At 46.1% G+C, this 20,718-nt stretch overlaps 1 protein-coding gene across 1 annotated transcript in view; it reads right to left on the minus strand.

Annotated features, from left to right (window-relative positions):
• CAPN2 (calpain 2) overlaps positions 1-20,718 on the minus strand; it is a 50,586-nt gene that overhangs the window by 14,023 nt on the left and 15,845 nt on the right. Inside the window, exons 4-13 of the mRNA XM_090048136.1 lie at positions 17,729-17,862; positions 15,901-16,069; positions 11,846-11,929; positions 8,419-8,504; positions 7,516-7,590; positions 6,969-7,129; positions 6,136-6,305; positions 5,161-5,172; positions 3,403-3,614; positions 190-226 (exon numbers count right to left, since the gene is read on the minus strand). Of these exons, the coding sequence (XP_089904262.1) occupies positions 190-226; positions 3,403-3,614; positions 5,161-5,172; positions 6,136-6,305; positions 6,969-7,129; positions 7,516-7,590; positions 8,419-8,504; positions 11,846-11,929; positions 15,901-16,069; positions 17,729-17,862 (1,140 nt within the window). The remainder of the gene's footprint in view (positions 1-189; positions 227-3,402; positions 3,615-5,160; positions 5,173-6,135; positions 6,306-6,968; positions 7,130-7,515; positions 7,591-8,418; positions 8,505-11,845; positions 11,930-15,900; positions 16,070-17,728; positions 17,863-20,718) is intronic.

Here is a 20,718-nt window from a genome sequence, read left to right on the forward strand (position 1 = left end):
GTTCCTTTACCTAAGATGGAATACAAATGCTTGCCGGCTTATAGGCTAACAGCCCTGTGAATGTTGTGTACTGCTTCAGGAACAGCAGCCAGAAATACATATTCAGATGGAAAAAGGGTTAAAATATTCATCATTCTATTTGTCCCTAGTAGAATTTATTTCAATTAACAACCATTTAAAAAAGAGTACCTCTTCAATATTGGCCTCGATTTCATCATCTACCACCCTAAAAAAAGATAAAGGGATTGATGTTAAAAACAAATGCACACACTTACCGATTCTGAGTTTGCTGTTAAAACAGAAGTCCCACTCCAGTAGTGGCTATTTTAATTCCTATAATACCACTTTAGAAAATGCCATAAGGTCCATTAAGTATAAAATGAAAATCCATTAAGTATGAATTGAAAATCAAGTTAATAACTAAGAACAAAAATAAAGAGTGATGGAAATACACACACACACACACACACACACACACACACAAGCCAATTGCCCATCAAGAATGGGGGTGGGGAGGGTAGTGGGGGACAGAGTGCTGCCACCCACCATGCCGTGCTGCTGCTGCCTCCCAGGAGTACGGGGAAGGGAGGTTGCCCTACTGTCCCCTTCATCCCGCTCGGCCAGCACCCCATGTCACCACCTGCAGGGAGCAGGGCTGGGGTGGTGGGGTGAGACCAACGCTGGTCTCACCCTGCCACTGCAACCGCTCCATCCCCACAATCATGGCAGCGCTCTGCCGTGCTGCCGCTGCTGCCTCCCATCTGGAACGCTTTTGGAGCACTCTGATTTCTTGTTTCAGCCAACCAATCAGAGTATGAATAAAGCATTATGGACAGACAGGCTAAAGCTTAAAGCTTTTATAATATTAGAATATCTATACATACACACACACACACACACACACACATATAGATAATATATATAATTACATATATATCATTTTTTTAAGGCAGTTAATTGTAGAAGTTTATGCATGTAAAGCATGCCAGTGACATTACTTTTATTTTAGTTATCCCGACATATTAGTTCTTGGTACTTTTCACACTCTGAGCACTTTATAAGCCTTGGGAAATAGATGATAGAGTCCTACATTCATTTTAAGGCCTTATGGGGCCATAGTGATAACCCAGTCTGACCCTCTGCATAGCGCATGCCCTAAATTTTCATCCCATAATTCTTTTATTAAGTGACCATTTAGGTGCACAAGTAGAATGTGGGTTGGCTTACAAGGCAGCAGTATGAGAGGCTTTGAAACCATATCTACTCCCCGTGACAGATATTCAGTCCTTCCCTTTATCATCACAATTATGACTTGTGTTCCTCAAATGCTGTAGTTTTTACTCTGTAGAATTAAATGCTAATTTTTATCAAGGAAATGATTCAGCCTTGGGACATTATCTAGCAAGATTTCAAAGGCCCAAGGTCATCAGGCTGGACATAAGCAAGAATTTCTTTACTGTCTGAGCCCCCAAGGCCTGGAACAGACTGCCGCCAGAGGTGGTGCAAGCGCCTACTCTGGACTCCTTTAAGAGTCAATTGGACGTTTATCTTGCTGGGATCCTGTGACTCCAGCTGACTTCCTGCCCCTGGGGCGGGGGGCTGGACTCGATGATCTCCCGAAGCCCTTTCCAGCCCTAATGTCTATGAACTCTCTCATGACTAATGGGGTCTGTTCATGAGCACTGGCACTGGAGCTGGTGTTAGAGCCAACAGGGAACACTTACTGCTATAAGACTTCACATTTTCCATCAGTCAAAGAACCCAACATTGTAGTTATTTACTTTCTTTTTTAGTACTATAGGCCCCTTTGCCACTTAGTACTCATCTCAATAACTAATGCCTGTGCTGTCAGAATAGATATAGCCCATCACCTACCACCTTCCATTGCATTTTAATTAAAGCTCTCCTCGCTTGTGCAAAGAAGTCATGAAGATGTTGACAGAGATTAGATTCAGTTCAGTACTAAAGCGGAAAATGTCCAGTCTTCACACCACTGACTACTACATACATTATTGCCAGACAAGAAGACAAAGTGAGTTTTGCATTAGCCAGGCCCTGTTGGTTCCAGTCAGATACTGTTTGATTCTGGGTGAGCTTAATGATGGTAAAAAAATGCCTCATTGCTGTAAAAAAATGAAGTCTTTCTGCCAGTATAAGGGAGAAATGTTAGTGCAAACTCCACCTCACCTTTCTTCTCACCTGCTTTGTCCTTCTGACCTCTCCCCTATCTCTCCTTCCCAACTCCTTCTGAATTATGCCCATCCTTCAGAAAACCCCCAGACTCTAACACAGAACTAAGATAATGTTTGTCATCACCACACAGACCCATCTACTTCACAGGCTCTACCTTCTTCCCCTTGCTGGTGTCTGGCTTGTCAGTTTAAACTGCAAGTTCTTTGGGACAGGAATTGTTTACTTCTGTGTCTGCACAGGACCTAGCACGATAGGGATGATCTTGCTTGGTTTCTAGGTATTATTACAGTAGTCGATAAACAAGAGCAGTGTCCACCAGCTGGGCCTCAATCCTGACAAGAAGCCTAAAAAACAGGAGGTAACGCAGTCCCTTTGATTCCTGTTCTCTCAGATAAAGTTGGCAATAAGGGGCATGTGTAGATGAAACAGGGGCCCTAAATTGAAGTGGTGGGTTTTCAAAAACACTGCTTCAGTTTAGGGTCAAGTAAATCCCCGTGTCGTGCACACACCCGTGCGCTTACCTACCTCTCGGGTGGCTGGGAAGGGAGGGCGAGCTGCCGGCGGGCAGAGTGGTTCCTGGGCTGTGGGAAGGTGGGGCTGCCACCCCCACCCCCAGGCAGCACCCACCTGCAGGCACCTGGCTCGGGTGGTCCCGGGGGGCACTGCAGCCCCTGCGTAGCTCAGGCAGGCAGGCAGGCTCCAGGAAAAAAAAAGAAAGATCACTGCTTTTTTTTTTCTAGGGTGGAGCTTGCCTTCCTCAGCTGCTGCCAGGCTGCCTGCACAGGGTTCCTGCAGAGCCCCTGAGCTGCACGGAGCCTGGCGCTTTGCTCCGTGGCTGGAAGTTTAGTTTTCTGCACTCCAATCATTTAAGGTGCATTATGCCACCCAACACCATTAAAGTGGTGCAAAAGCATTTAACTCACTTACAGTGTCATGCACACATGCCCCTCCTTTCGTCTGCACACAGCCAAGGATGCCATTTGCAGCGGTGTTTCTTTCAATGCAGATGTGTCTGTCCATTGGACAAAAATCACAACCTTCTTTCAAAGGGACCACTACAAAGCTGTCCCACAGCAACAGTTTTTAATCATGTCCCTTCCCATCAGCAATTCTCCAAGTCATCCACTTTGACATCTGATTTATCAGCAGAACCATTCAGGACAGTCACACAGGGAAGTCAGCAAGAGACAGTGAGCATTGGCTACGTACGCTGAATCTGCAGCCTTTTCAGAAAAGACTCTGAGACAGAAATCCCCATTCTTGTCAGGTTCAAAGGTAGACGGCACGACGATGTACTGCCCTGCAGGGAGCTTGAATCGATTCAGTACCTCTCGGAGGTTGATAAAAGTGTTGGATCTTTCTCTTGCTCGATTTGTTAAGAAGAAGTTTTTGTTCAGATGAACGTTTGTCTGGCCTGAAAACTGATTTCAAAACAAATGAAGTGTAATTTCAAACAGAACAGAAGAGGAGGTTGGTTCAGAAAGAAACAGAACAGAAGAGGAGGTTGGTTCCTTTCTGGGACTGGTTAAAACTCAGTTCAACAGAATTTTGATGGAAAGGGAATAAGTGAGCTGCTTATAAAGGCATGAGGGAAGCTGAACCCATTCATGGGCATCCCAAGTAAGTCAACAGAGCCTGCATGCTGTGCCATCCTATGCCTGAAAGGCCTCATAGTGTGCTGCAGAATGTGAGTAAATATTGTGGAGATATTTACAGTTTTAAAGAATATGTCATCGGTGTTATCCTTCACATTTCTTCATCAGAAAAGCCAGGTGTCACAAGTTCAATTCTTTTCTCTCCACCTGGAAAGTCAGGTTGCCTTAGTGCTAGGGGTCCAATTATACAGGCCTCTAATAAAGAGCGAGCAAGAGAGAGCTATGGCGACGTAGTGTCAGCAGGCACTAACTGTGATGCTGCTGCTACTGCGCAGTAGGGTCAAAAACAACCCAAGTGCTGCCAAGATTGTGCAGTAGCAGAGGGTACTGTGCAGTCATTTAGTACTAAAGCAAGTACTAAATGACTGGCAGTACCAACTGCGAAGTCAGGGGCATGCCCAGTAAATAGATTCTGAATCTATTTTAAATATATCTAAAGTATCCTATACAGAAAAAAACATTCAGTGTTAAGGTCTATTATCTCAGGGCCTTTTAGGGCTAGAAGCAAGTGAAGCATCCATTAGAAAGAATGGTGGAAATCTCCTATATCTGGCCCTTTTAGGACATGAGACAATGGACCTTAAGCCTATTAAAGGTGAGTGTGAACACCACTTGACCGTGGCTTAAGGTCTTTATGATTTTGGGAAGTGTCATTGGTTGGGAATATCAGGATAAGTTTTAAAGAAATTGAGTCATAAACTGGGTGCAGGTGAAAGGGCCAAAGGTACCACATAACTGCAAGTTACCATGTGATATCACTGCTTTCTATGAAGTGTGTGCATTATACTATTCCACCCAATATAGGTTACACTGCATTTCCCATTTGGAGCTACAGAGCAAATTCTCAGGAGTTGTCTGATCACCCGTACACTATGCTACTGCAATTGCTCTCAACCAGTCAGCAGCTGAACACTACATACCAGAGCTGAGGCTTGCATTAACTAGATACAACTGACAAAGACCAGACAGAGGAACCAAAAACAGACAATATTTACTGAAACAAGAAATGAGAAGCATTTGTTTAGTGCTACAGCTGGACCCTAAGAAAACTTAAGAAATCAGGAGTTTGCCTAGAAGCAGTGTGGCAGTAAAATAACAGTCACAAGGAAAGTCTCTATAGGGTAGACCTTGTCCGGGTGCCAGTTGCTTTGATTGTAAGAAATGCCCCAATACCCACATTCAAAACAAACTGCTTCTAACCAGGAAGATCTTATTTTAGATTTAGCAACTTCAATACTGTCCTGTTTGTGGAAGAGGATCCGGGCAGTTGTTTCATTCCCCCCATGCTATTCAGCTATGTCTCTGAACATACCTGTGAAGGCACCTGCAGAAAGAAGGGAGAAGGAACACATGTTATACCTATGTTTATTGACAGGAAACTAGCAGATCTGTTTACAGCCAGTTTTTGTATCTCTAAACCACACTGCAGTATGCACTAGACTGGAGAATCACCCCAACACTATGGATTCCAGTTTGGGTTTTCAGGGGATGTATTTAGTTTAAACTGCAAAACTCAAAAGCAGCAGCAAGTTTGACTCATAAGTACCACCCCTGTTCTTAGCTATTTCTTCAGAGGATCTAAAATTGCTGTAAGTTTGTTAGCTTTACTGGGGAGTGAGTGCTACCCCGCTATGTTCTAGACTGGGACACTGAGGCAGAAATTTATCTTGTGTTATATCGCAAACCTGTGGGGGGAGAGGGACTGGGACTGGAGGACTTCTTTCCCTCCCAATTAAGGTTTAAACCAGATCAGGTTTAAAGGGATAACAAGGCACTGGTGAGCACATATTAGGAAACAAATAAGGGAACTACTTTTGATGTGCAGATCAATGCCAGATGCTTTAGGCAGAGTCCTAAATTCTAACTAGGTTTACTTTGCCACAGGGCTGACATTTTTCAGGCTAGAACCGATTCCCAACACCCACTTTCATGTTCCCTACTGAGTTGCTCTTGTTCTTTGTTCACTATTCTGATCACCTAGAGAGGGTTGAGATGAGGGGCACCTAGCCTGGATCTGAGTTTTCACTGCTTAGCCCCTTCCATGTTCCTGTGCACCAATGGTTTTCAGGGGAAGGCTTGAGCTCACATAGGAGGTGCATAGAAGGCATAGGAGCTGCTACCTGGACATTGTCATACATGTTTTTTTGTGACTTATACCTAGAATGCTATGCAGCAGGAAAGCAGACAGTCATTCATTGATGATCCCTCCCCTTTTAGAAGTTCAGAGAAATTTTTCTCTCTCCCACCTCCCAGGGATTTACACACGTGTGTGCATTGCTTCACTTGCCTCATAGATTGCAAAGCCAATTGTGTGCATGTCCTCTCCCATCTTCCTTTGCCTCCGGCGGTGCTTCTGAATTAGGCCAACCAAGAAGGTGCAGCCCTTCTCAGGGTCATCAGGATCCTCATCTTCTTCCTCCAGTTTAAACAGGTATTGTGGATTTGTCCAGAAAGTATCTGCCGACACAGAGACTGTTGTACAAGCTGCTTGAAATGTTCTAAAAACCAGCTATTCTGATGTTTCTCAGCAATCATCCTGGCTTGAGCTGCTCCCTATTAGATATGGATGTGGAGAAAAAGGCAACACTATCTACATTTATGTACCTAAGCAAGCAACCCTGACTTCTCAGCAATGAAGAGCACCCTGCTCCACCACTGAAGCAAATGTTCTGTGAAGTCAATGGAACTTGTGCACTTCTGGAAATCAGGTCTCGGGATCTGAAGTTGGGTACTCCAATAGTGAAGGCACCCAAAATTAGAGGGCAGCTGGGGACACAAAAGGGCAAATATTAGAACCAGGATAAGAATCTGCCTAAGATCCTGGTAGCCAGCCCTGTGCTTAGATGAAGGCTCTCTCTACAGACAAGCTGTCGAAGAAAGCAAAATCTAAGCACCGCTGGATGTGGAGGATTTCAGTTTTAAACAAGTGTTGGATTAAATCAAGGGCAGCTACCTCACTGGAAAGAATAAATGGCAATTCACTGCAAGCTAGATCTAAGGGTAAGCAGCCGCCATTTGAACAGATTCTACAGAATTTTGTGTGTCCTTAAGAAAAGTCGACTAACATAGGCCTGGGGTTGTTTTCTCTAGCTGCAGAAGCTGCATGTGAAAGTTTCTTACTTGGGAAATTTCTGCAGCCCCCCGCAGTAGAGCCACGCCTCCAGTTTCCATCCAGCTTGGTCAGGCTCCACTTTTTGTAGGTGTCAGTCGTCAGCGTGTCTGGAGTTAGGTTACAGATTTCAAGGCGGGAGTAATGTCGCAGGAAATCATTGAATGACATCCTAGGAAGAGAAACAAACCTTGCTTAGAGCAGGAAACATTTCCAGATACCTCCTTTTCCTAATTGCCTTTTCAACATCTAGAGCCATGACCTGCCACAATGACTTCTGGCCAGCATAACAAGATGCTCTATCTGATCACTGTGGTGACCCTGGGTTTTAGCAACTGAAGTCACTCCTCCCAAGATTACGATGTCGCTTCACTGACACCTGCATTTCTGATGACCCATATCCCTGGACCCCACATCACAAAAGCTTAAGCAACAAAGTTCACAGACATCTGTGCATTTCTATGCTGTCACGAGGACCCTTACCTAAGTCACAGTTTGTTTTTTCTTAAATTTTTAATGTTATGTTTCTTCAACCAACAAACACCTACAACTTCTTACCAAAATTCCCCATCTTCATGCCTCCTAGTCAGTCTCTCTCTCACTGCAGGATCAACACCATTCCAGTTTGAGCAGCTGAAAGACAAACTTGGGTTTAACTAGAGAACAGCAGCTTAAAGTCCATCCCCCATGTTGTGCCTGTGACAGGATTACCCAGCTCACATCTAGCTCTGTGTGATTATAACAACCTAGGATGCCCAGATAAGGAGAGCTCAGAGCTCAGTGAAGCCCTGTAGCAATTTAAATAATGTATAACTAAATTACAAGAACTCCTATAGAAATGTTCACAGGTGGCTTATGATCTGGAAGCCTTGAAATGAGCCTGTCTCCCCTTAGAGGCTATAATGGTGGCAGATCCTCAGAGACCTTTAAGCCCCTGACTGATCTCTGAGAAAAACGTACCCTTTCCTGGATGTCTTCAGTTGGATAATCAAAAACACAGGCACCCAAACTTAGGCACCATGCCAATGAAAAATGACTGCTTCCATGAATTGGAAGAGGAAGCACTGAAGAGGCTGATACTTTTATTATAATAACAAATAAAGGTACTTTGATCCAGTATTAGGAATTGTCTATCTTTTTATATATGGCTTCCACTGAAAATACAACACATTTGCTGTAGGAACTAGATCTTTTTCCTCAGATCCAGGTCTTCAGAGGACTGTGTTCTAAGAGGGCTTATACAGAGGACACAGCATGCTGCAAAGTCTCTGTACAAGAATATCATCGCAAAACAATTCCTTTAAACAGCACACAGTGACACCACACAAGAGAATATCATGTCCGACTGTAACTTCAGGGGGAAGAAGGCAGTAGGGTGGATCTAGCCAATGCAAATTTAGTCATGCCATTAGGATACACACCCCATTGCAATGCAGACATTCCCTAACCCATTCAACTCACTTATCATTCCATTTTCCAGTCCACTCTACTTCCCCCCAGGGATTTCGGATTCTGATCAACTTCTGCATGCTTCCTCGGAAACTCACCTGATAGGATTAGAAGTGCAAAAGGGATACGGTTACACAGAGATCAACTGGGGCAAGAAACATAGAGGAAAGCACATGGGTTAAAATCCTAACTCTACATTCCTTAGCTCTAAAGCTAAGTATGCACACAGTTATCGAGTCAGAGAGGCACAAAGTCATACCAGTTTTGGATGAACTCCAATTACCTAAATTGTGCTGTAAGGAATTTATGCTGCGTGTGAATCAAATACTCAAATGCTTGGGGCAACCCAGATCCTCTTTATGCTGGAAAAATGCACCTTAGACAGGATCAATGAAAAAAGGAGTAGTGTTACAGAGGAAGCATGATGTTTTTCACAGCACAAGCACCGAAGAGTGTCTGTGTGAAAACCTTCACTTGACCAATCTGCTCCCCTCATATATACATCACGCCTATTCCTGATTCACCACAGGACACTGAAGTGACAACTCCTCCTCTTATAAAGACTGCCAAAGGCTTGACCCACCTTAATGCTCTGGACCCTGGCAGGGCCAACTCCAGCAGCACAGCAGCTCCTTGTGTTTTGCTGTGGCAATGGCTTATTCCCGATCAAGCTGTACCCAAGCAGGAAGGTGAGGGCCCCTCAGATCTTTTACAATCTCAGCTGGGAACTAATGTTTTTAAGTGGGGAGCCAAAGGGCTAGAAGGAATCTCAAGTGTCATTTAATCCAACCCACTCCTTGCCCATGTGTAGGGTTTGCCAATCCAGCTTTTCTCCTTTAAAATCTCCAATGAAAGAGAGTTTGCAGTTCCCCTAGGAAGCTTGTCCCATTGGCCTATGGGTTCTTATGTTTAGGAAGTAACACAAATAATCTCCAGCAAGGAATGACAGGATGGCTGGGAGCTTTGAGCCAAGACAACGAATACACATGCTCTTGAGATCTGGTGCACTGAAGTGACAGAGCAGATGGAAGAGCACAGAGGTCTGGGAGGACTAATGGTGGCTGTAGGGTCTGAAATGAAAACAGCTGGTAGGAAGGGCATGCAGCTATTTCCACAGATAAAAGCCTTGTTTCTTTCAAAATTATGAACAGGAGGGCTCTCTGCTTACTGCTGATACCAGGCGAGAGGGAGCTCAAAATCACAGGCCAGCTGCAAACATAAGCTGCCAACTGCTCATCAGTGCCACGAGCCTGGAGGCAACAGGCCAGGGACTAGTAATGCTTCAAGCTGAGGGGCAGGGACATTTCTGGTATAATTACTATGATCCTGTTCCAAAGCCCATTCAAGTCAATGGAAAAGCTCCCTGTGTTACCATAGCTGCCTGCTTCCCTTCTGCTCTACCTTGTCTTTATTGTGCCAGGCAATACCCCTCAGTCGCAAAAATGAGGCTCTTTCAAGCAGCGTGAACTTACTGTGGCTGCTAGGCAGCTATTTCAGGGGTGCTTATTATTCACTGCACATTTACCTTGGAGTGGGCTAATTAGCTCCCCAGTATGTGTTGGATGTCTACACATGTGCTCCTATTAAGCTGGAGTTAACTAACTCCACAGCAGGAGAGTGCTTGTAAATACGAGTACTCTCCTGCTACAAAGTTTTTTTGTGCATAGTAGCACACGCGCAGATGCTGACTTGGCTGGCTGGGGCATGAGGGTGCTTTAATGCAAGTGGTGCCCGGTGGCTATTTTTGCACTGGAGCACCCTTGTGCCCCATCCAGCCCTTCCACAGCATGTTGAACTGTAGGGGAACAGCCCTGAGCTGGTAGGCTGACCCTTTCGCCCCCCCTTACAGCTCAATGTGCTGCAGTCTCAAGCTTATGTTCAAATGGCACATCTGGGAGCAATAAACTCCAGAGCAATAAGCTCTGGAGTTTATTGCTTCACATTAATTGCACATGTAGATGTGCTCAGTGGTTGCATCTACATGTGTCCTTTATAGCGGAGTTGATTCATTAGCTCCACAGTAAAATGTCACTGCTTGTATTTGTGTCCCTATTAGGGTGCAGTAAATAATTAACTCCACTGTAGGATAGTACTGTCCAGGACAAGTACTATCCTACAGCAGAGTTTAGTGTGCCAAAACACAAGTGTAGATGATGACCAGGACTGGCTGGGGCACGAGGTGCATGCAGCTCATGCACAGTCAGGGCTGGGGCCATGACTGTACATGGGCTGCCTGCTACCTATCCCCGCACTGCAGACCCTTGTGAACCTACCCAGCCCTTCAGCAGCATGCTGAGCTGGGGCAGAGCAGCTCCAGGCTGGCAGGCTGACTCCCCTGGGTCTCCTGCTAGCTAGGGTTGTTCTGCCCTAGCAAAACAGTCCTGGGTACACATGTAAACACTGCATGTAGATTTTGTGTGCAGATGTGCCCAATGGCTGCATCTACATGAAACATTGACTGCGCGGTTGTTACTGCACATTCATTTAGTACTAGCATACCCAAGTCCTAAATGACTGCGCAGTAACTAGCATTACTGAACAGTAGTGTCCCCACATAGCTTTGTGGTGATGCTGACTGCACTGTAGCTCGTCACTACTGCTCAGTACTGTCGAGTCATGGTTTGTGCCCAACATGCTACTGCACGGTACTAATGAGCTACTGCACAGTAGTAATGAGCTACTGCACAGTAAGTATCTCATGTAGATGTGACCAGCAACACCCAATTTAGCCTAGCCTCAGAAACACCCAGCCTGTCAAAATGCTCCCAGAGGGATACTAGAACAACACAGATCGGCTAAATCAGTGGTGCTCAGCACTTTGGCCCCTTCGGCAGTCTTGCCTCGCCCCAACACTCACTCTGCATACCATGATTGGGCCCTAGAGCCCTGCACTGCCCCTGCCCAGGCCCACATGCTAGGGTTGGGCCCCCATGCTGTCTCTGCCCAGCCCTGCCTGCTGGGATCAGGCTCTGGTGCCCCATGCCACCCCCAACCGCTGGTCCCCTCCCCCCCACTGGAATCAGACCGTGTGCCACCCTGAGTGCCTAATTTAGCACACAGGCCGACAGCCTGCTGGGCTCCCTATGGATCTGTGGAGGTCTGTGGGCTGGAGGTTGAGTATGATAAGCTAAGACTTCCTGAAATCTACTTTACTCCTTCGCCTACTTTGAGGCATTACATGCTGTTGTGAGACAATTTAACCACAAGAGGGCAGTGCGATCAATGGTTTGCAGTATAGGGTGAGTCCCATGGAAAAGAAGACTCAGAAAACGGACGGGAAGTGGCACTGTGCGCAGTTCTGGCTTTTTGCAGGAAACCGAAACAATCAAGGAGGCAACAGGAGAATGAAACGTGTCTGTGAAGCAAACAAACGTGACAGCAAGAAAATGCCATTGTTTTGGATAACGGAAGTGACTACATCCAAAAGTGGAGAGGTTACCTCTTCCGCTCCTGTGACGGAGTATGCATGTCCTTTGACCAGCTTCTGAGTAGTGACTGCCTCTGTCTCAGCTGCACTTGTGATCTGGAAACACAGAGAAACTCAGTGGTTTGAACCCCTGGCACGCCAGAAACGCTAACAGGGGAAAGCTTTCAGAAGGCTCCCCTGGAGGTAACAGCACTGGTTCAGCGCAGGGAAGTCCAACTGCTGGTCTGTGGGCTGCATGAAGCTCAGGCAGGGTTAAACTGTGGTCCGCAGGCTCCCACCTGACCACTGTTCCTGCATACTTCCTACTGCAGCAGCAGCTTGGACTGTGGGCTCCCCCCGCTCCTTCTGGCTTTTGCTGCCTGCCTGTCCCAGAGGAGCTGTGAGATCAAATAGATGTGAAAATAGCCTGAGTAACCAGGTGCAAATTGGCGGGGAGCAGGGAAGGGCAGCAGCACCATCACACCTCCTTTGGCTGGGCAGAGTACGTGCAGTAAGCTCTGAGCTCACCTGCATGTCAGTGCAGCCCCTGCCCAGAGCTCTGCATGTGCTGTGAGCTCTGAGCTAACCATCTAAGCCTCTGCTTTCACGCAGGTCCAGAGCACAGTGGGTGGGCACCATTGCTGTTGCTCACCCTCCTCCCTTTCTCCTGTCCCTGATGCATCCCCCTGCTGAACTCACCAGCAGAGGAAAGGAGAAGAGGAGTAGTGCCAGCACTCACTTCCTGGGCTCTGGCACTCTGTGAAGACAGGGACTGAGCATTGGTACACTTGCTTTGTCCCCAGTTTTCCCCTATTGCTGAATTCAAGGGGCAGGAGGGGGAGATGGTGAACAGTAGCAATGCCTCACCCCCTGGGCTCTGGAGCCATGCAAAAGCAGGGACTCCATCCAGACCCCACACTGACGAGCTGGGGAGCTCAGAGTTTACTGGAATCCAGAGTCACTGGTGATAGGCTGTGGTCATACCTCCTTCAGCTGTGTGGTGCAAGCTCTCCACTGAGCACATGCCCCACTACTGAGGGGGGATGGCTGCACCCCGTCACCATGATCCACCCAGGTGTGTAACGCAGGTCTGCAGTAGATATCAGACATCCAATTCTGTCCTTATAGTGCTAAAGCTAATGGACCTTCTCCATCAGCTCTAGAAGCCAAATCCAAATAGCTCAAACTAGGCACCTATGTGGTTGTCAGACCACAAAACCATTTAGGTGTCTAGATTTAATAAATGCCCCTGTTTTGGCCTGAAGTGATCCCTCAGTGCCTAGACATGAACAACTGCACATGTTCAGAAGTGACACAGTTGGAGTAGCCAGGTGTTGCAGATGTAAGTGGCAAAGCACTGGAAATCTGCCTACGTCTCCAATTCATTAGATACCCACAAAGCCAGCTTATTTTTTTAGGTACAACAAAACCTATATGATGATGCCTATATGGCTGATCTGGACCTGACTCTAGGACAATTCCACCTAATTCTCATGAAGCATTTTATATCCAGAGGTCTCAATGCAATTTCAAAGTGAGATAAATATCATCTCCACCCCGCTTTACAGATGGAGAAACTGAGACACAGTAAGCGTGATGTGGTTTGCTTGGACTGCCCAGCAGACCAGCCAAGAACCAACACCAGGACCCCCAAGGTTCATTCCAGGGCTCTATCTTCTTTGCCACATTGTCTCTCTTTTTTTTTGCTTTGTAACAGGATGGAGGATTTTTCTCCTGAGTGCTGCAGAGACTCACAGAAAGGCCTAAGTGGCCACAAACTTGCTATGTTTCATGAACTGTATTACTGTCATGTGTTTCAGCAGACAAGCTGTTTTTTAAGAGCAGCATTTGGACACCAGTTCATCAGGATGGTAGGGCTGGAAGAATAAAAGCCACAACAGCTTCCACTTCGGAAACTGTGTCTTACCCCACAAAACTTCCCTTCTTAAATCTGTCACTGTCTAAATCCACACACTTCCTTTTAGTGTTCACCCATTACTACAAAAGTTGTGTGGTCTTTAAAGCTGTGGAAGGGGAGGGATTTTTGTTTAATTTATGGTTACAGTCTAATGGGACTGGCGGGAGCAAAGGCAGACTTGTTCAGGTATCTCACTATAGCACCAGACATGTGAGCTCAAGACCACATGCCAAAGGCTGCCCTCACTCAATTCACCCATAAAGGAGCAAATAGATATTCTAGCTAGGGTCAGAAGGTGGCTTGATGCAAGCTAACCCCATCACTCCCTTGCAAGCTGCTGACTACAGAAATTGCCAGGCTTTAACCATGCCAGCTCACTGGTTCAAGGGGCATTTATATGCATGCTCCAGGAGGCAGGGGTGGAAGGCCCCTTTAATTAGACAGGCTCCGAGAGCCATTCTAATTGAAGCTCCCAGAGCATCACGTGTATTAGCGTCCCCACGCTGAAAAATGGTGGTGGGGATGCTTTAACTAAAGCTCATTGAACAAGCTTTAATTAAAGCACCCCTGCCACCATTTTTCAGCATGGGGATCCTGATACACGTGATGCTGGAGTCTGCTGGAACACAGTAATTACCACACACCAGCAGACTCGCTTAACTGAGTCTGCTCCGATGTGTTGTAATTACAGTGCATTGGAGCAGCCTCAATGCACTTGTATAGGTGCCAGAGGACCTTTGAGTTGACTATCTAATGGAGACAGGACTCCCATAACCTGACCCATGCTCTTCCAGGTTGCTGTGGCACCTTGAACAAGTGCTTAGCTTCAACTGTTTCAACTATAAAACAGGGATCTTGCATCCCAATTCCACAGGCATATTTGGAGGCCAAACTAATTTGAATATTCATTAAGTGATTTGAATGTCTCTATCACCTTTCAACAGAGAAGCTCAGTGCATTTACTATCTCCCTTTCCAGTGAAGACCTATGAAAGCCTCAGACACTTTAAGGAAAAAAACACATGTCAGATTCTCATCAAGTTGCAAACTAAAAATCCTGTTTAAGGAAGCTGCCCCTGTGTAGCAAATCACTTTTCCTGATGTGAAGTTTCCTCCTTTCGGTAATGCTCTGTTTTAATATAAACTTGGCAAAAAAGTTTAGTTTTAAAAACGTCAGCTTATGACATAAACTACTTACCCTCTCACTAAATAAGAAAAAGAAAATCCATGATCCTTAGGAGAGTTGATGACCTCTCAGCCAACAATACTGAGCACGTATACAGTGATTATATCCTCAAAACCTTAATCAATCCATTGCTTTAAACAGGCAGCATTTTTGTTTTAAGGCTGTTTTTGAGCTTTTTCCTAACTGCTGCTTTATATTCTGTAGCTAGTTTTTGTTTTGTTTTAATCACAGACTAAGACTTATATTCAAATGCTATAGGCTGGGTTGAAAATATTCTTGTTTATGGAAATGTTGTATGTCACGAGAACTTGGAATTTGGTCATGACCATTTTCTATTTAAGTCTTCTGAAAACCTGGCAACAGTTACATGGATTCTTCCTGCATTTCATGTAAACCCTGGAGACAAACACTGGAGCAACAAGGTAAAAAGATTTCTAAAGTACTAAGAGCTGGTGGCTTACAGCCCCAAATCTGCAGAAATCACTATTAGCAGCAATAAGGTGGAATCTCTCACTGGATAGTCTGAGATTCTCTCTTTCCAAAAGCACAAGGCTAGGATCAACTTCCTGACAAGCCAACAGGATTTATTTAATTCATTCCCACGTACATTGGAAAACAAAGGCATGATATATGGAGACATAAGAGGCCACACACAGGAAATTATGCAGTATCAGAACAGTTAAAAAGAATCTTTTTACCTCTAGAGAAACAAAAGACTCAAGGCTCTGAAATGCCACTCTCTCACTCATCAGTAATGTAACAGTTTTGCCTGCTCTGAAGCCTCACCCTCAGCAAGGGGTTGGCTGGGCCAAATTCGCAGTGCATGAAATAGCAGAGAACTGAACTGGCCTTGGTGCGACAGCAGGAGAAGTAGAAAAATTGATAGTATTGTGCAGTGCCTGGCCGTGCAAGCACACCCTCTGTTCCCTGCTGAGCCCTGCTGCAAGGGACCTTAACAGTCTGGTAGGAAGTGGGACTGACTCACGTCAATGGAGCATCCAAGGAGAGAGCCTTTTTCAAGAGCTTTCTGGATGATTTTGAACAGGTTGGGGGGTGCCTTCTGCAGCTCGTACCACTCTGCAATTCCACCTGTGAAGTCCTCAAAGCCTTCAGTGGTCGCCCCTCCTGAGAGAGCCTCATATGTTCCATTCACCCTGCACAAAAGAGAACAAGAGATTTGTTCATCTCACTTTTCTTTTCTTTGATGCAGATCTTTGGCTGGTGTGAACTTGTCATAGCACCACCAGCTGTAGCAAAACTATGGTAGTTTGTACCAGCTGGGTAACTACTGCTTCCATATTTGCCTATCCTATGACATCAAGACTGAAAGCCCAACCTGAGGCCCAGCATGCTGTATACTAGTTACATGAGTTCATATAACTAAACATGAAATGTTTAAACAAAACTCCTGGCTTCTAGGCCCAAAACAAGCTTCCAACTCCTTTAAAGACTGAGCTTGTTTTTCAGCTTATCTAGTCCTGCACATAGAGAGTACAGTTCCCTTTGCTACCTAGAATGATTCCAGAGATTGGAAAATTCAGTCTTGGGCCTCTGCATCACAGACTGAAATACTGCACTCTCCCCTCAGGTTATCAAGATAACAAGGAAGCTTGGCTGGGATTTCACAGATTCATAGATTCATAGAAGTAGGGTTGGAGGGGACCTGAGCAGATCATCTAGTCCGACCCCCTGCCCTGGGAAGGAATGAATACAGGGCTCTTATGACCCCTACTAAGTTTAAGCTCAAATGACCCCAGCTAGGTAGTTAACAAGCCTCCTTTTAAAGACCCCTACAGTAAGAGCGAGCACCACTTCCCTTGGAAGTTGGTTCCAGATCCTGGCTGCCCTGACTATGAAGTAGTGGCTCCTGATGTCTAGCCTGAACCTCAATCAACTTGTGGCTGTTATTCCTTATTACTCTGGGAGGTGCTCGGGGGAACAGGATCTCACTCAATCCCCTCTGGTAAGTTTATAGATGGCCACTAGATCCCCCCTCAGCCTTCTCCCGTAGCCTCTCTTCATAGGGCCTGCCTTGCTGCCCCCCAATCATGCGAGTGGCCCTCCTCTAGACCCTCTTGATGCTGGCCACATCCCTCCTGAAGTGCGGCGCCCAGAACTGGACGCAGTACTCCAACTGTGGTCTGACCAGTGCCGCATAGAGGGGGAGGATCACCTTCTTGGACCCGTTCATGCATGACATCTGTGGATGCATGACAAGGTGCAGTTGGCCTTGCTGACCACGTCCTCACATTGGCGACCCATATTCATTCATTCAGGAATCGATAATGACTCTAAGATTTGGTCATCATCAGTATTTTTTTTCATGCCCTAGACTCCCAGACAGAATGAAAACCAATTCTTCCTGATGAAAGAGTGGACACATCAGAGCTATCACTTCTAGCTTACAGAATCTGTCAACTAATGTGTATTATAAACTCAGTTGAAACAGTCAGTGACGAGTTCCCCAGAAGCTTTAACAGACCGTTTAAATCAGTGATTCTCTACCAGGGTGAGATGCCCCCTGGCAGGACATTTCAAATGGGGATTCATAGTGTTAAAACCATGCTGACCTGTTGTGGTCTCTTTAAGTTCTTTGCAGCAAAAAAAATCTGCTCTGTCAAAAAACAAGTGAAAATCTGGTTGAAAAACAAGTAAGACCTGGCGTTTTCCAAGGGCTGCCTTGAGGCTAAGGAGATTAAGAACCACTAATTTAGACTGACACTTTCCTCATGTGGTTCCAGATCCTCTATCAGATCTTCAGCTTAGGTGTGAGGCTTTTTAAAAAAACAGTCCTTTCCTTGTCCTTTACTTACTTGGCGTAGGCCTTCTCCAGAAGGGCGCTCCAGAACTCGCTCCCCTCTGCTGAATGCACAAAGAGCAGCTCTCCATTTTTGGTGGGCAGCCTGTCGTCAATCACAACATCCACCCACTCCCCAAACTGCCAGAACTGAAAGAGAAAGAGATTGTAAAGGACACTGACTTTGCCTCTAGGGCTATACTTTAATTGTATAGCTATGCCCTGACTGGCCAACACAACCGAGTCTCCTGTCAGCACATGCATTCTCTTCCACTTGCCTAGTTTTGCCTCTTTTCTCTGTTTGCCTACTGATCACCTTAGATACTTTTTTTTCTCAGTCTTCTACATCATAGGAACCTGCATCACAACAGTTTTACTTGGATGTTTTTGCATCACTTAGAACATGTAACAAGCTACATAAATGTTAAACACTTACTGGATTCACCCAAACCTAAGACAACCCTGAATTTAAGATGACTCCCCAGCTTTTAGATTCTGGACATGGAAAATTATAAATTTGTTTTCCATGTCTAGAATCTAGTTATTGGAGGTTGTCTTAAATTCATCCCCTTACCACTTCTGCAGGGAAAGTAGTGGCAGGGAAAGCAGCAGGTGGGTGGCAGGCAGCCTGTCTCAGGCCTTTTATCCCCCACTTGCCCACCCCCTTGTTGCCTGCCTCACCCAGCCCTTTCCCCGTCCTGCCACTTGTCCTCCTCTGCTACTTGCCTCCCCCTTACCTTTACAGCTACTCTGGCTCTGTCTTCACCAATGGCATGGGAGCACTTGGTTGGGCCAAGCAGTAGCAGTGGCTCTGGCTCCAGACTCCAGCTCCAGCCAGGGTCAGGACTGGAGCCAAAGCAGGTCTCCTTGTGCTCCATGTGACTCTTCCCTGCACTCTTCCCTGCTCGGTGTCCCTTTCCCTTGTGCTTCCCCCTGCATTGTGTACCCTCCCCCATATTCCCCTCACTCCACACTCCCCTTCCCCCACAATCTTCCACCACCCTCCCTTTTCCTGCATCTCTTCCCTTTGTCTTTTCCCCATACTCCCCTTGCTCCATGTGTCCCTTCACCCACAACCCGAGCTCTTTCTACATATTCTCTCCTACACCATGCACCCTTTCCTCAGTGCCTCCCCACTATACCACACATCCCTTCCTCCTAAACTGCGTGCCTCTTTCCCTGAGCTCCCTCCACACTGGGCACCCCCTTCCCTGTGGTCCTCCTGGCATCATGTGCTCCCCCCTGCACTGTGCACCCCTCCCTGCACTGTGCCCCCTTCCAGCATGCTCCCTCCTCTCCACGCATCCCCTGCTTGTGGCATGAGCCTCTCTGGCCCCATCCAGAGTCATAGCAGCTTCTTATTTGGCCTGTACTCAATCTAAGATGCGGGGATCCCCCCATGCTGGGGCGGGGGGAGCAAAAGGAACCTCATTTTAGATTTGAATAAATATGGTATTACTGTATGCCTGGTTTAACTTTGCACCTGTAGCATGGATTTTAAGGTTGCTGATGCATTCATGGAAGTCTGTAATTGGGATGAGGCAACTCCTTTGGATGCATTTCAAAATCAAGCTGATCCTTCACTCGTTTGGCAACCTGAACTGGAACAGGACCTTTTGAAAGTTCAAGAAGGTTTAGAGAAGCCCCACAAGTGAGTTTTTCTGGGCAAATAGTTTTGCTAGTGCCAATATGGTGAACAAGAAACTGCTCTCCTGGTCCTTCTGGATCCAGTGATAGGAGGATGTCCTGGAAGGTGTGTTTTTGTCAGATGAACAACCCAGTTTTGCGAACCTGAAAGGCCATCTCCAGTTTTATGCCAGTGTGATTCCACTGATTTTACCTGAGCTACTTTTAATTTATAACAGTCGAAGGGAGATAAGTTTAAGGCCCAGGGAGTTTGGAAAGTTTGGAGTCTGTCAGCATCTGAACTTCTGGGTCCTTTATACTTTAATCTTTAGAAGCTGGTTGACCATACATTTGTAGCTTTTCACCTTAGAAGCCATGTAATACCCCTGTTATTACCAATGCTAAATCAAGTTCTATTATTGCCTGGATTGTAACTAATAGCAGACAGACCTTGACTAAGCATTCAGAAGCACCACAGTACTTAGGACCCCAGGACTGACTGCCCTCATTCTGCCCTATTCCCATGATTCTTGGGGTGATTTCCCACACAATTAACCTGACACAGAAAGAACTTTTGCCCTGGGGTAAGAACATCTGAGCAACTCCGGTTTCTAGCTGGTTGACAGATGATCCTAACAAAAATTAGTGATGAATGTACTTTGTTGCAATATGTGCCTCTAGAAGAAGATGCAGAACATGTCTACAAGTGCAATTAATATGCCTGAATTTTCTGCATAGAAAATTCAGGCTCATTAGACTGGACCTGAACGTGTGCCTGAAACAGAAGCAAACCTGCTCCCTATTATGGGAGCAGTTCAGTCCAGGGCTGCTTCTGCCCTGCTCTGACCCCCTTCAGCAGCCAGGGGGAACTCCAGGCTCCCTCAGGTGCCAGCCCCAGGCTGGCAGAGGGCACTGGGGACAGTGCTGGGTTGGCAAAAGGCACAGTGGGAGGTCAGGCCTGGGTTCTGAAGGGGCGGGGGGCAGGAGTTGGGGACAGCTCCCTGGAGCAGCTCTGCTGCTTGGGTTCACCCAGAGCAATTTGATCCTGATCAGCATCTATACATGTGTGCTTCACTGAACACATGTGTGATTAGTTGAATGTGCCATTTTCTATACATGTGTGATTAGTTGAATGTGCCATTTTCTAGTACCTGTATCTATCTGTACTAGAAAATGGCACATTAAACTAATCTACTGTGCAGGAATTATTGCACAAGTGTAGGCATTGATGCTTTACTGTGCATTAGATTAGTCTCATGTAAAGACACTCACAGTCAACTTTGCTAGCATCTGGTATATTCTCACTGCAAAGATACTGCTAGTTAAATCTTTTGGGTTGAAGAGAGAACCCTTCAGCTCCTCTGGGCTAGCAGGACTCCT

Source organism: Crocodylus siamensis, chromosome 1, assembly GCF_052110815.1.
Source record: "Crocodylus siamensis isolate JL-2025a chromosome 1, ASM5211081v1, whole genome shotgun sequence".
NCBI classification, from domain to species: domain Eukaryota; kingdom Metazoa; phylum Chordata; order Crocodylia; family Crocodylidae; genus Crocodylus; species Crocodylus siamensis.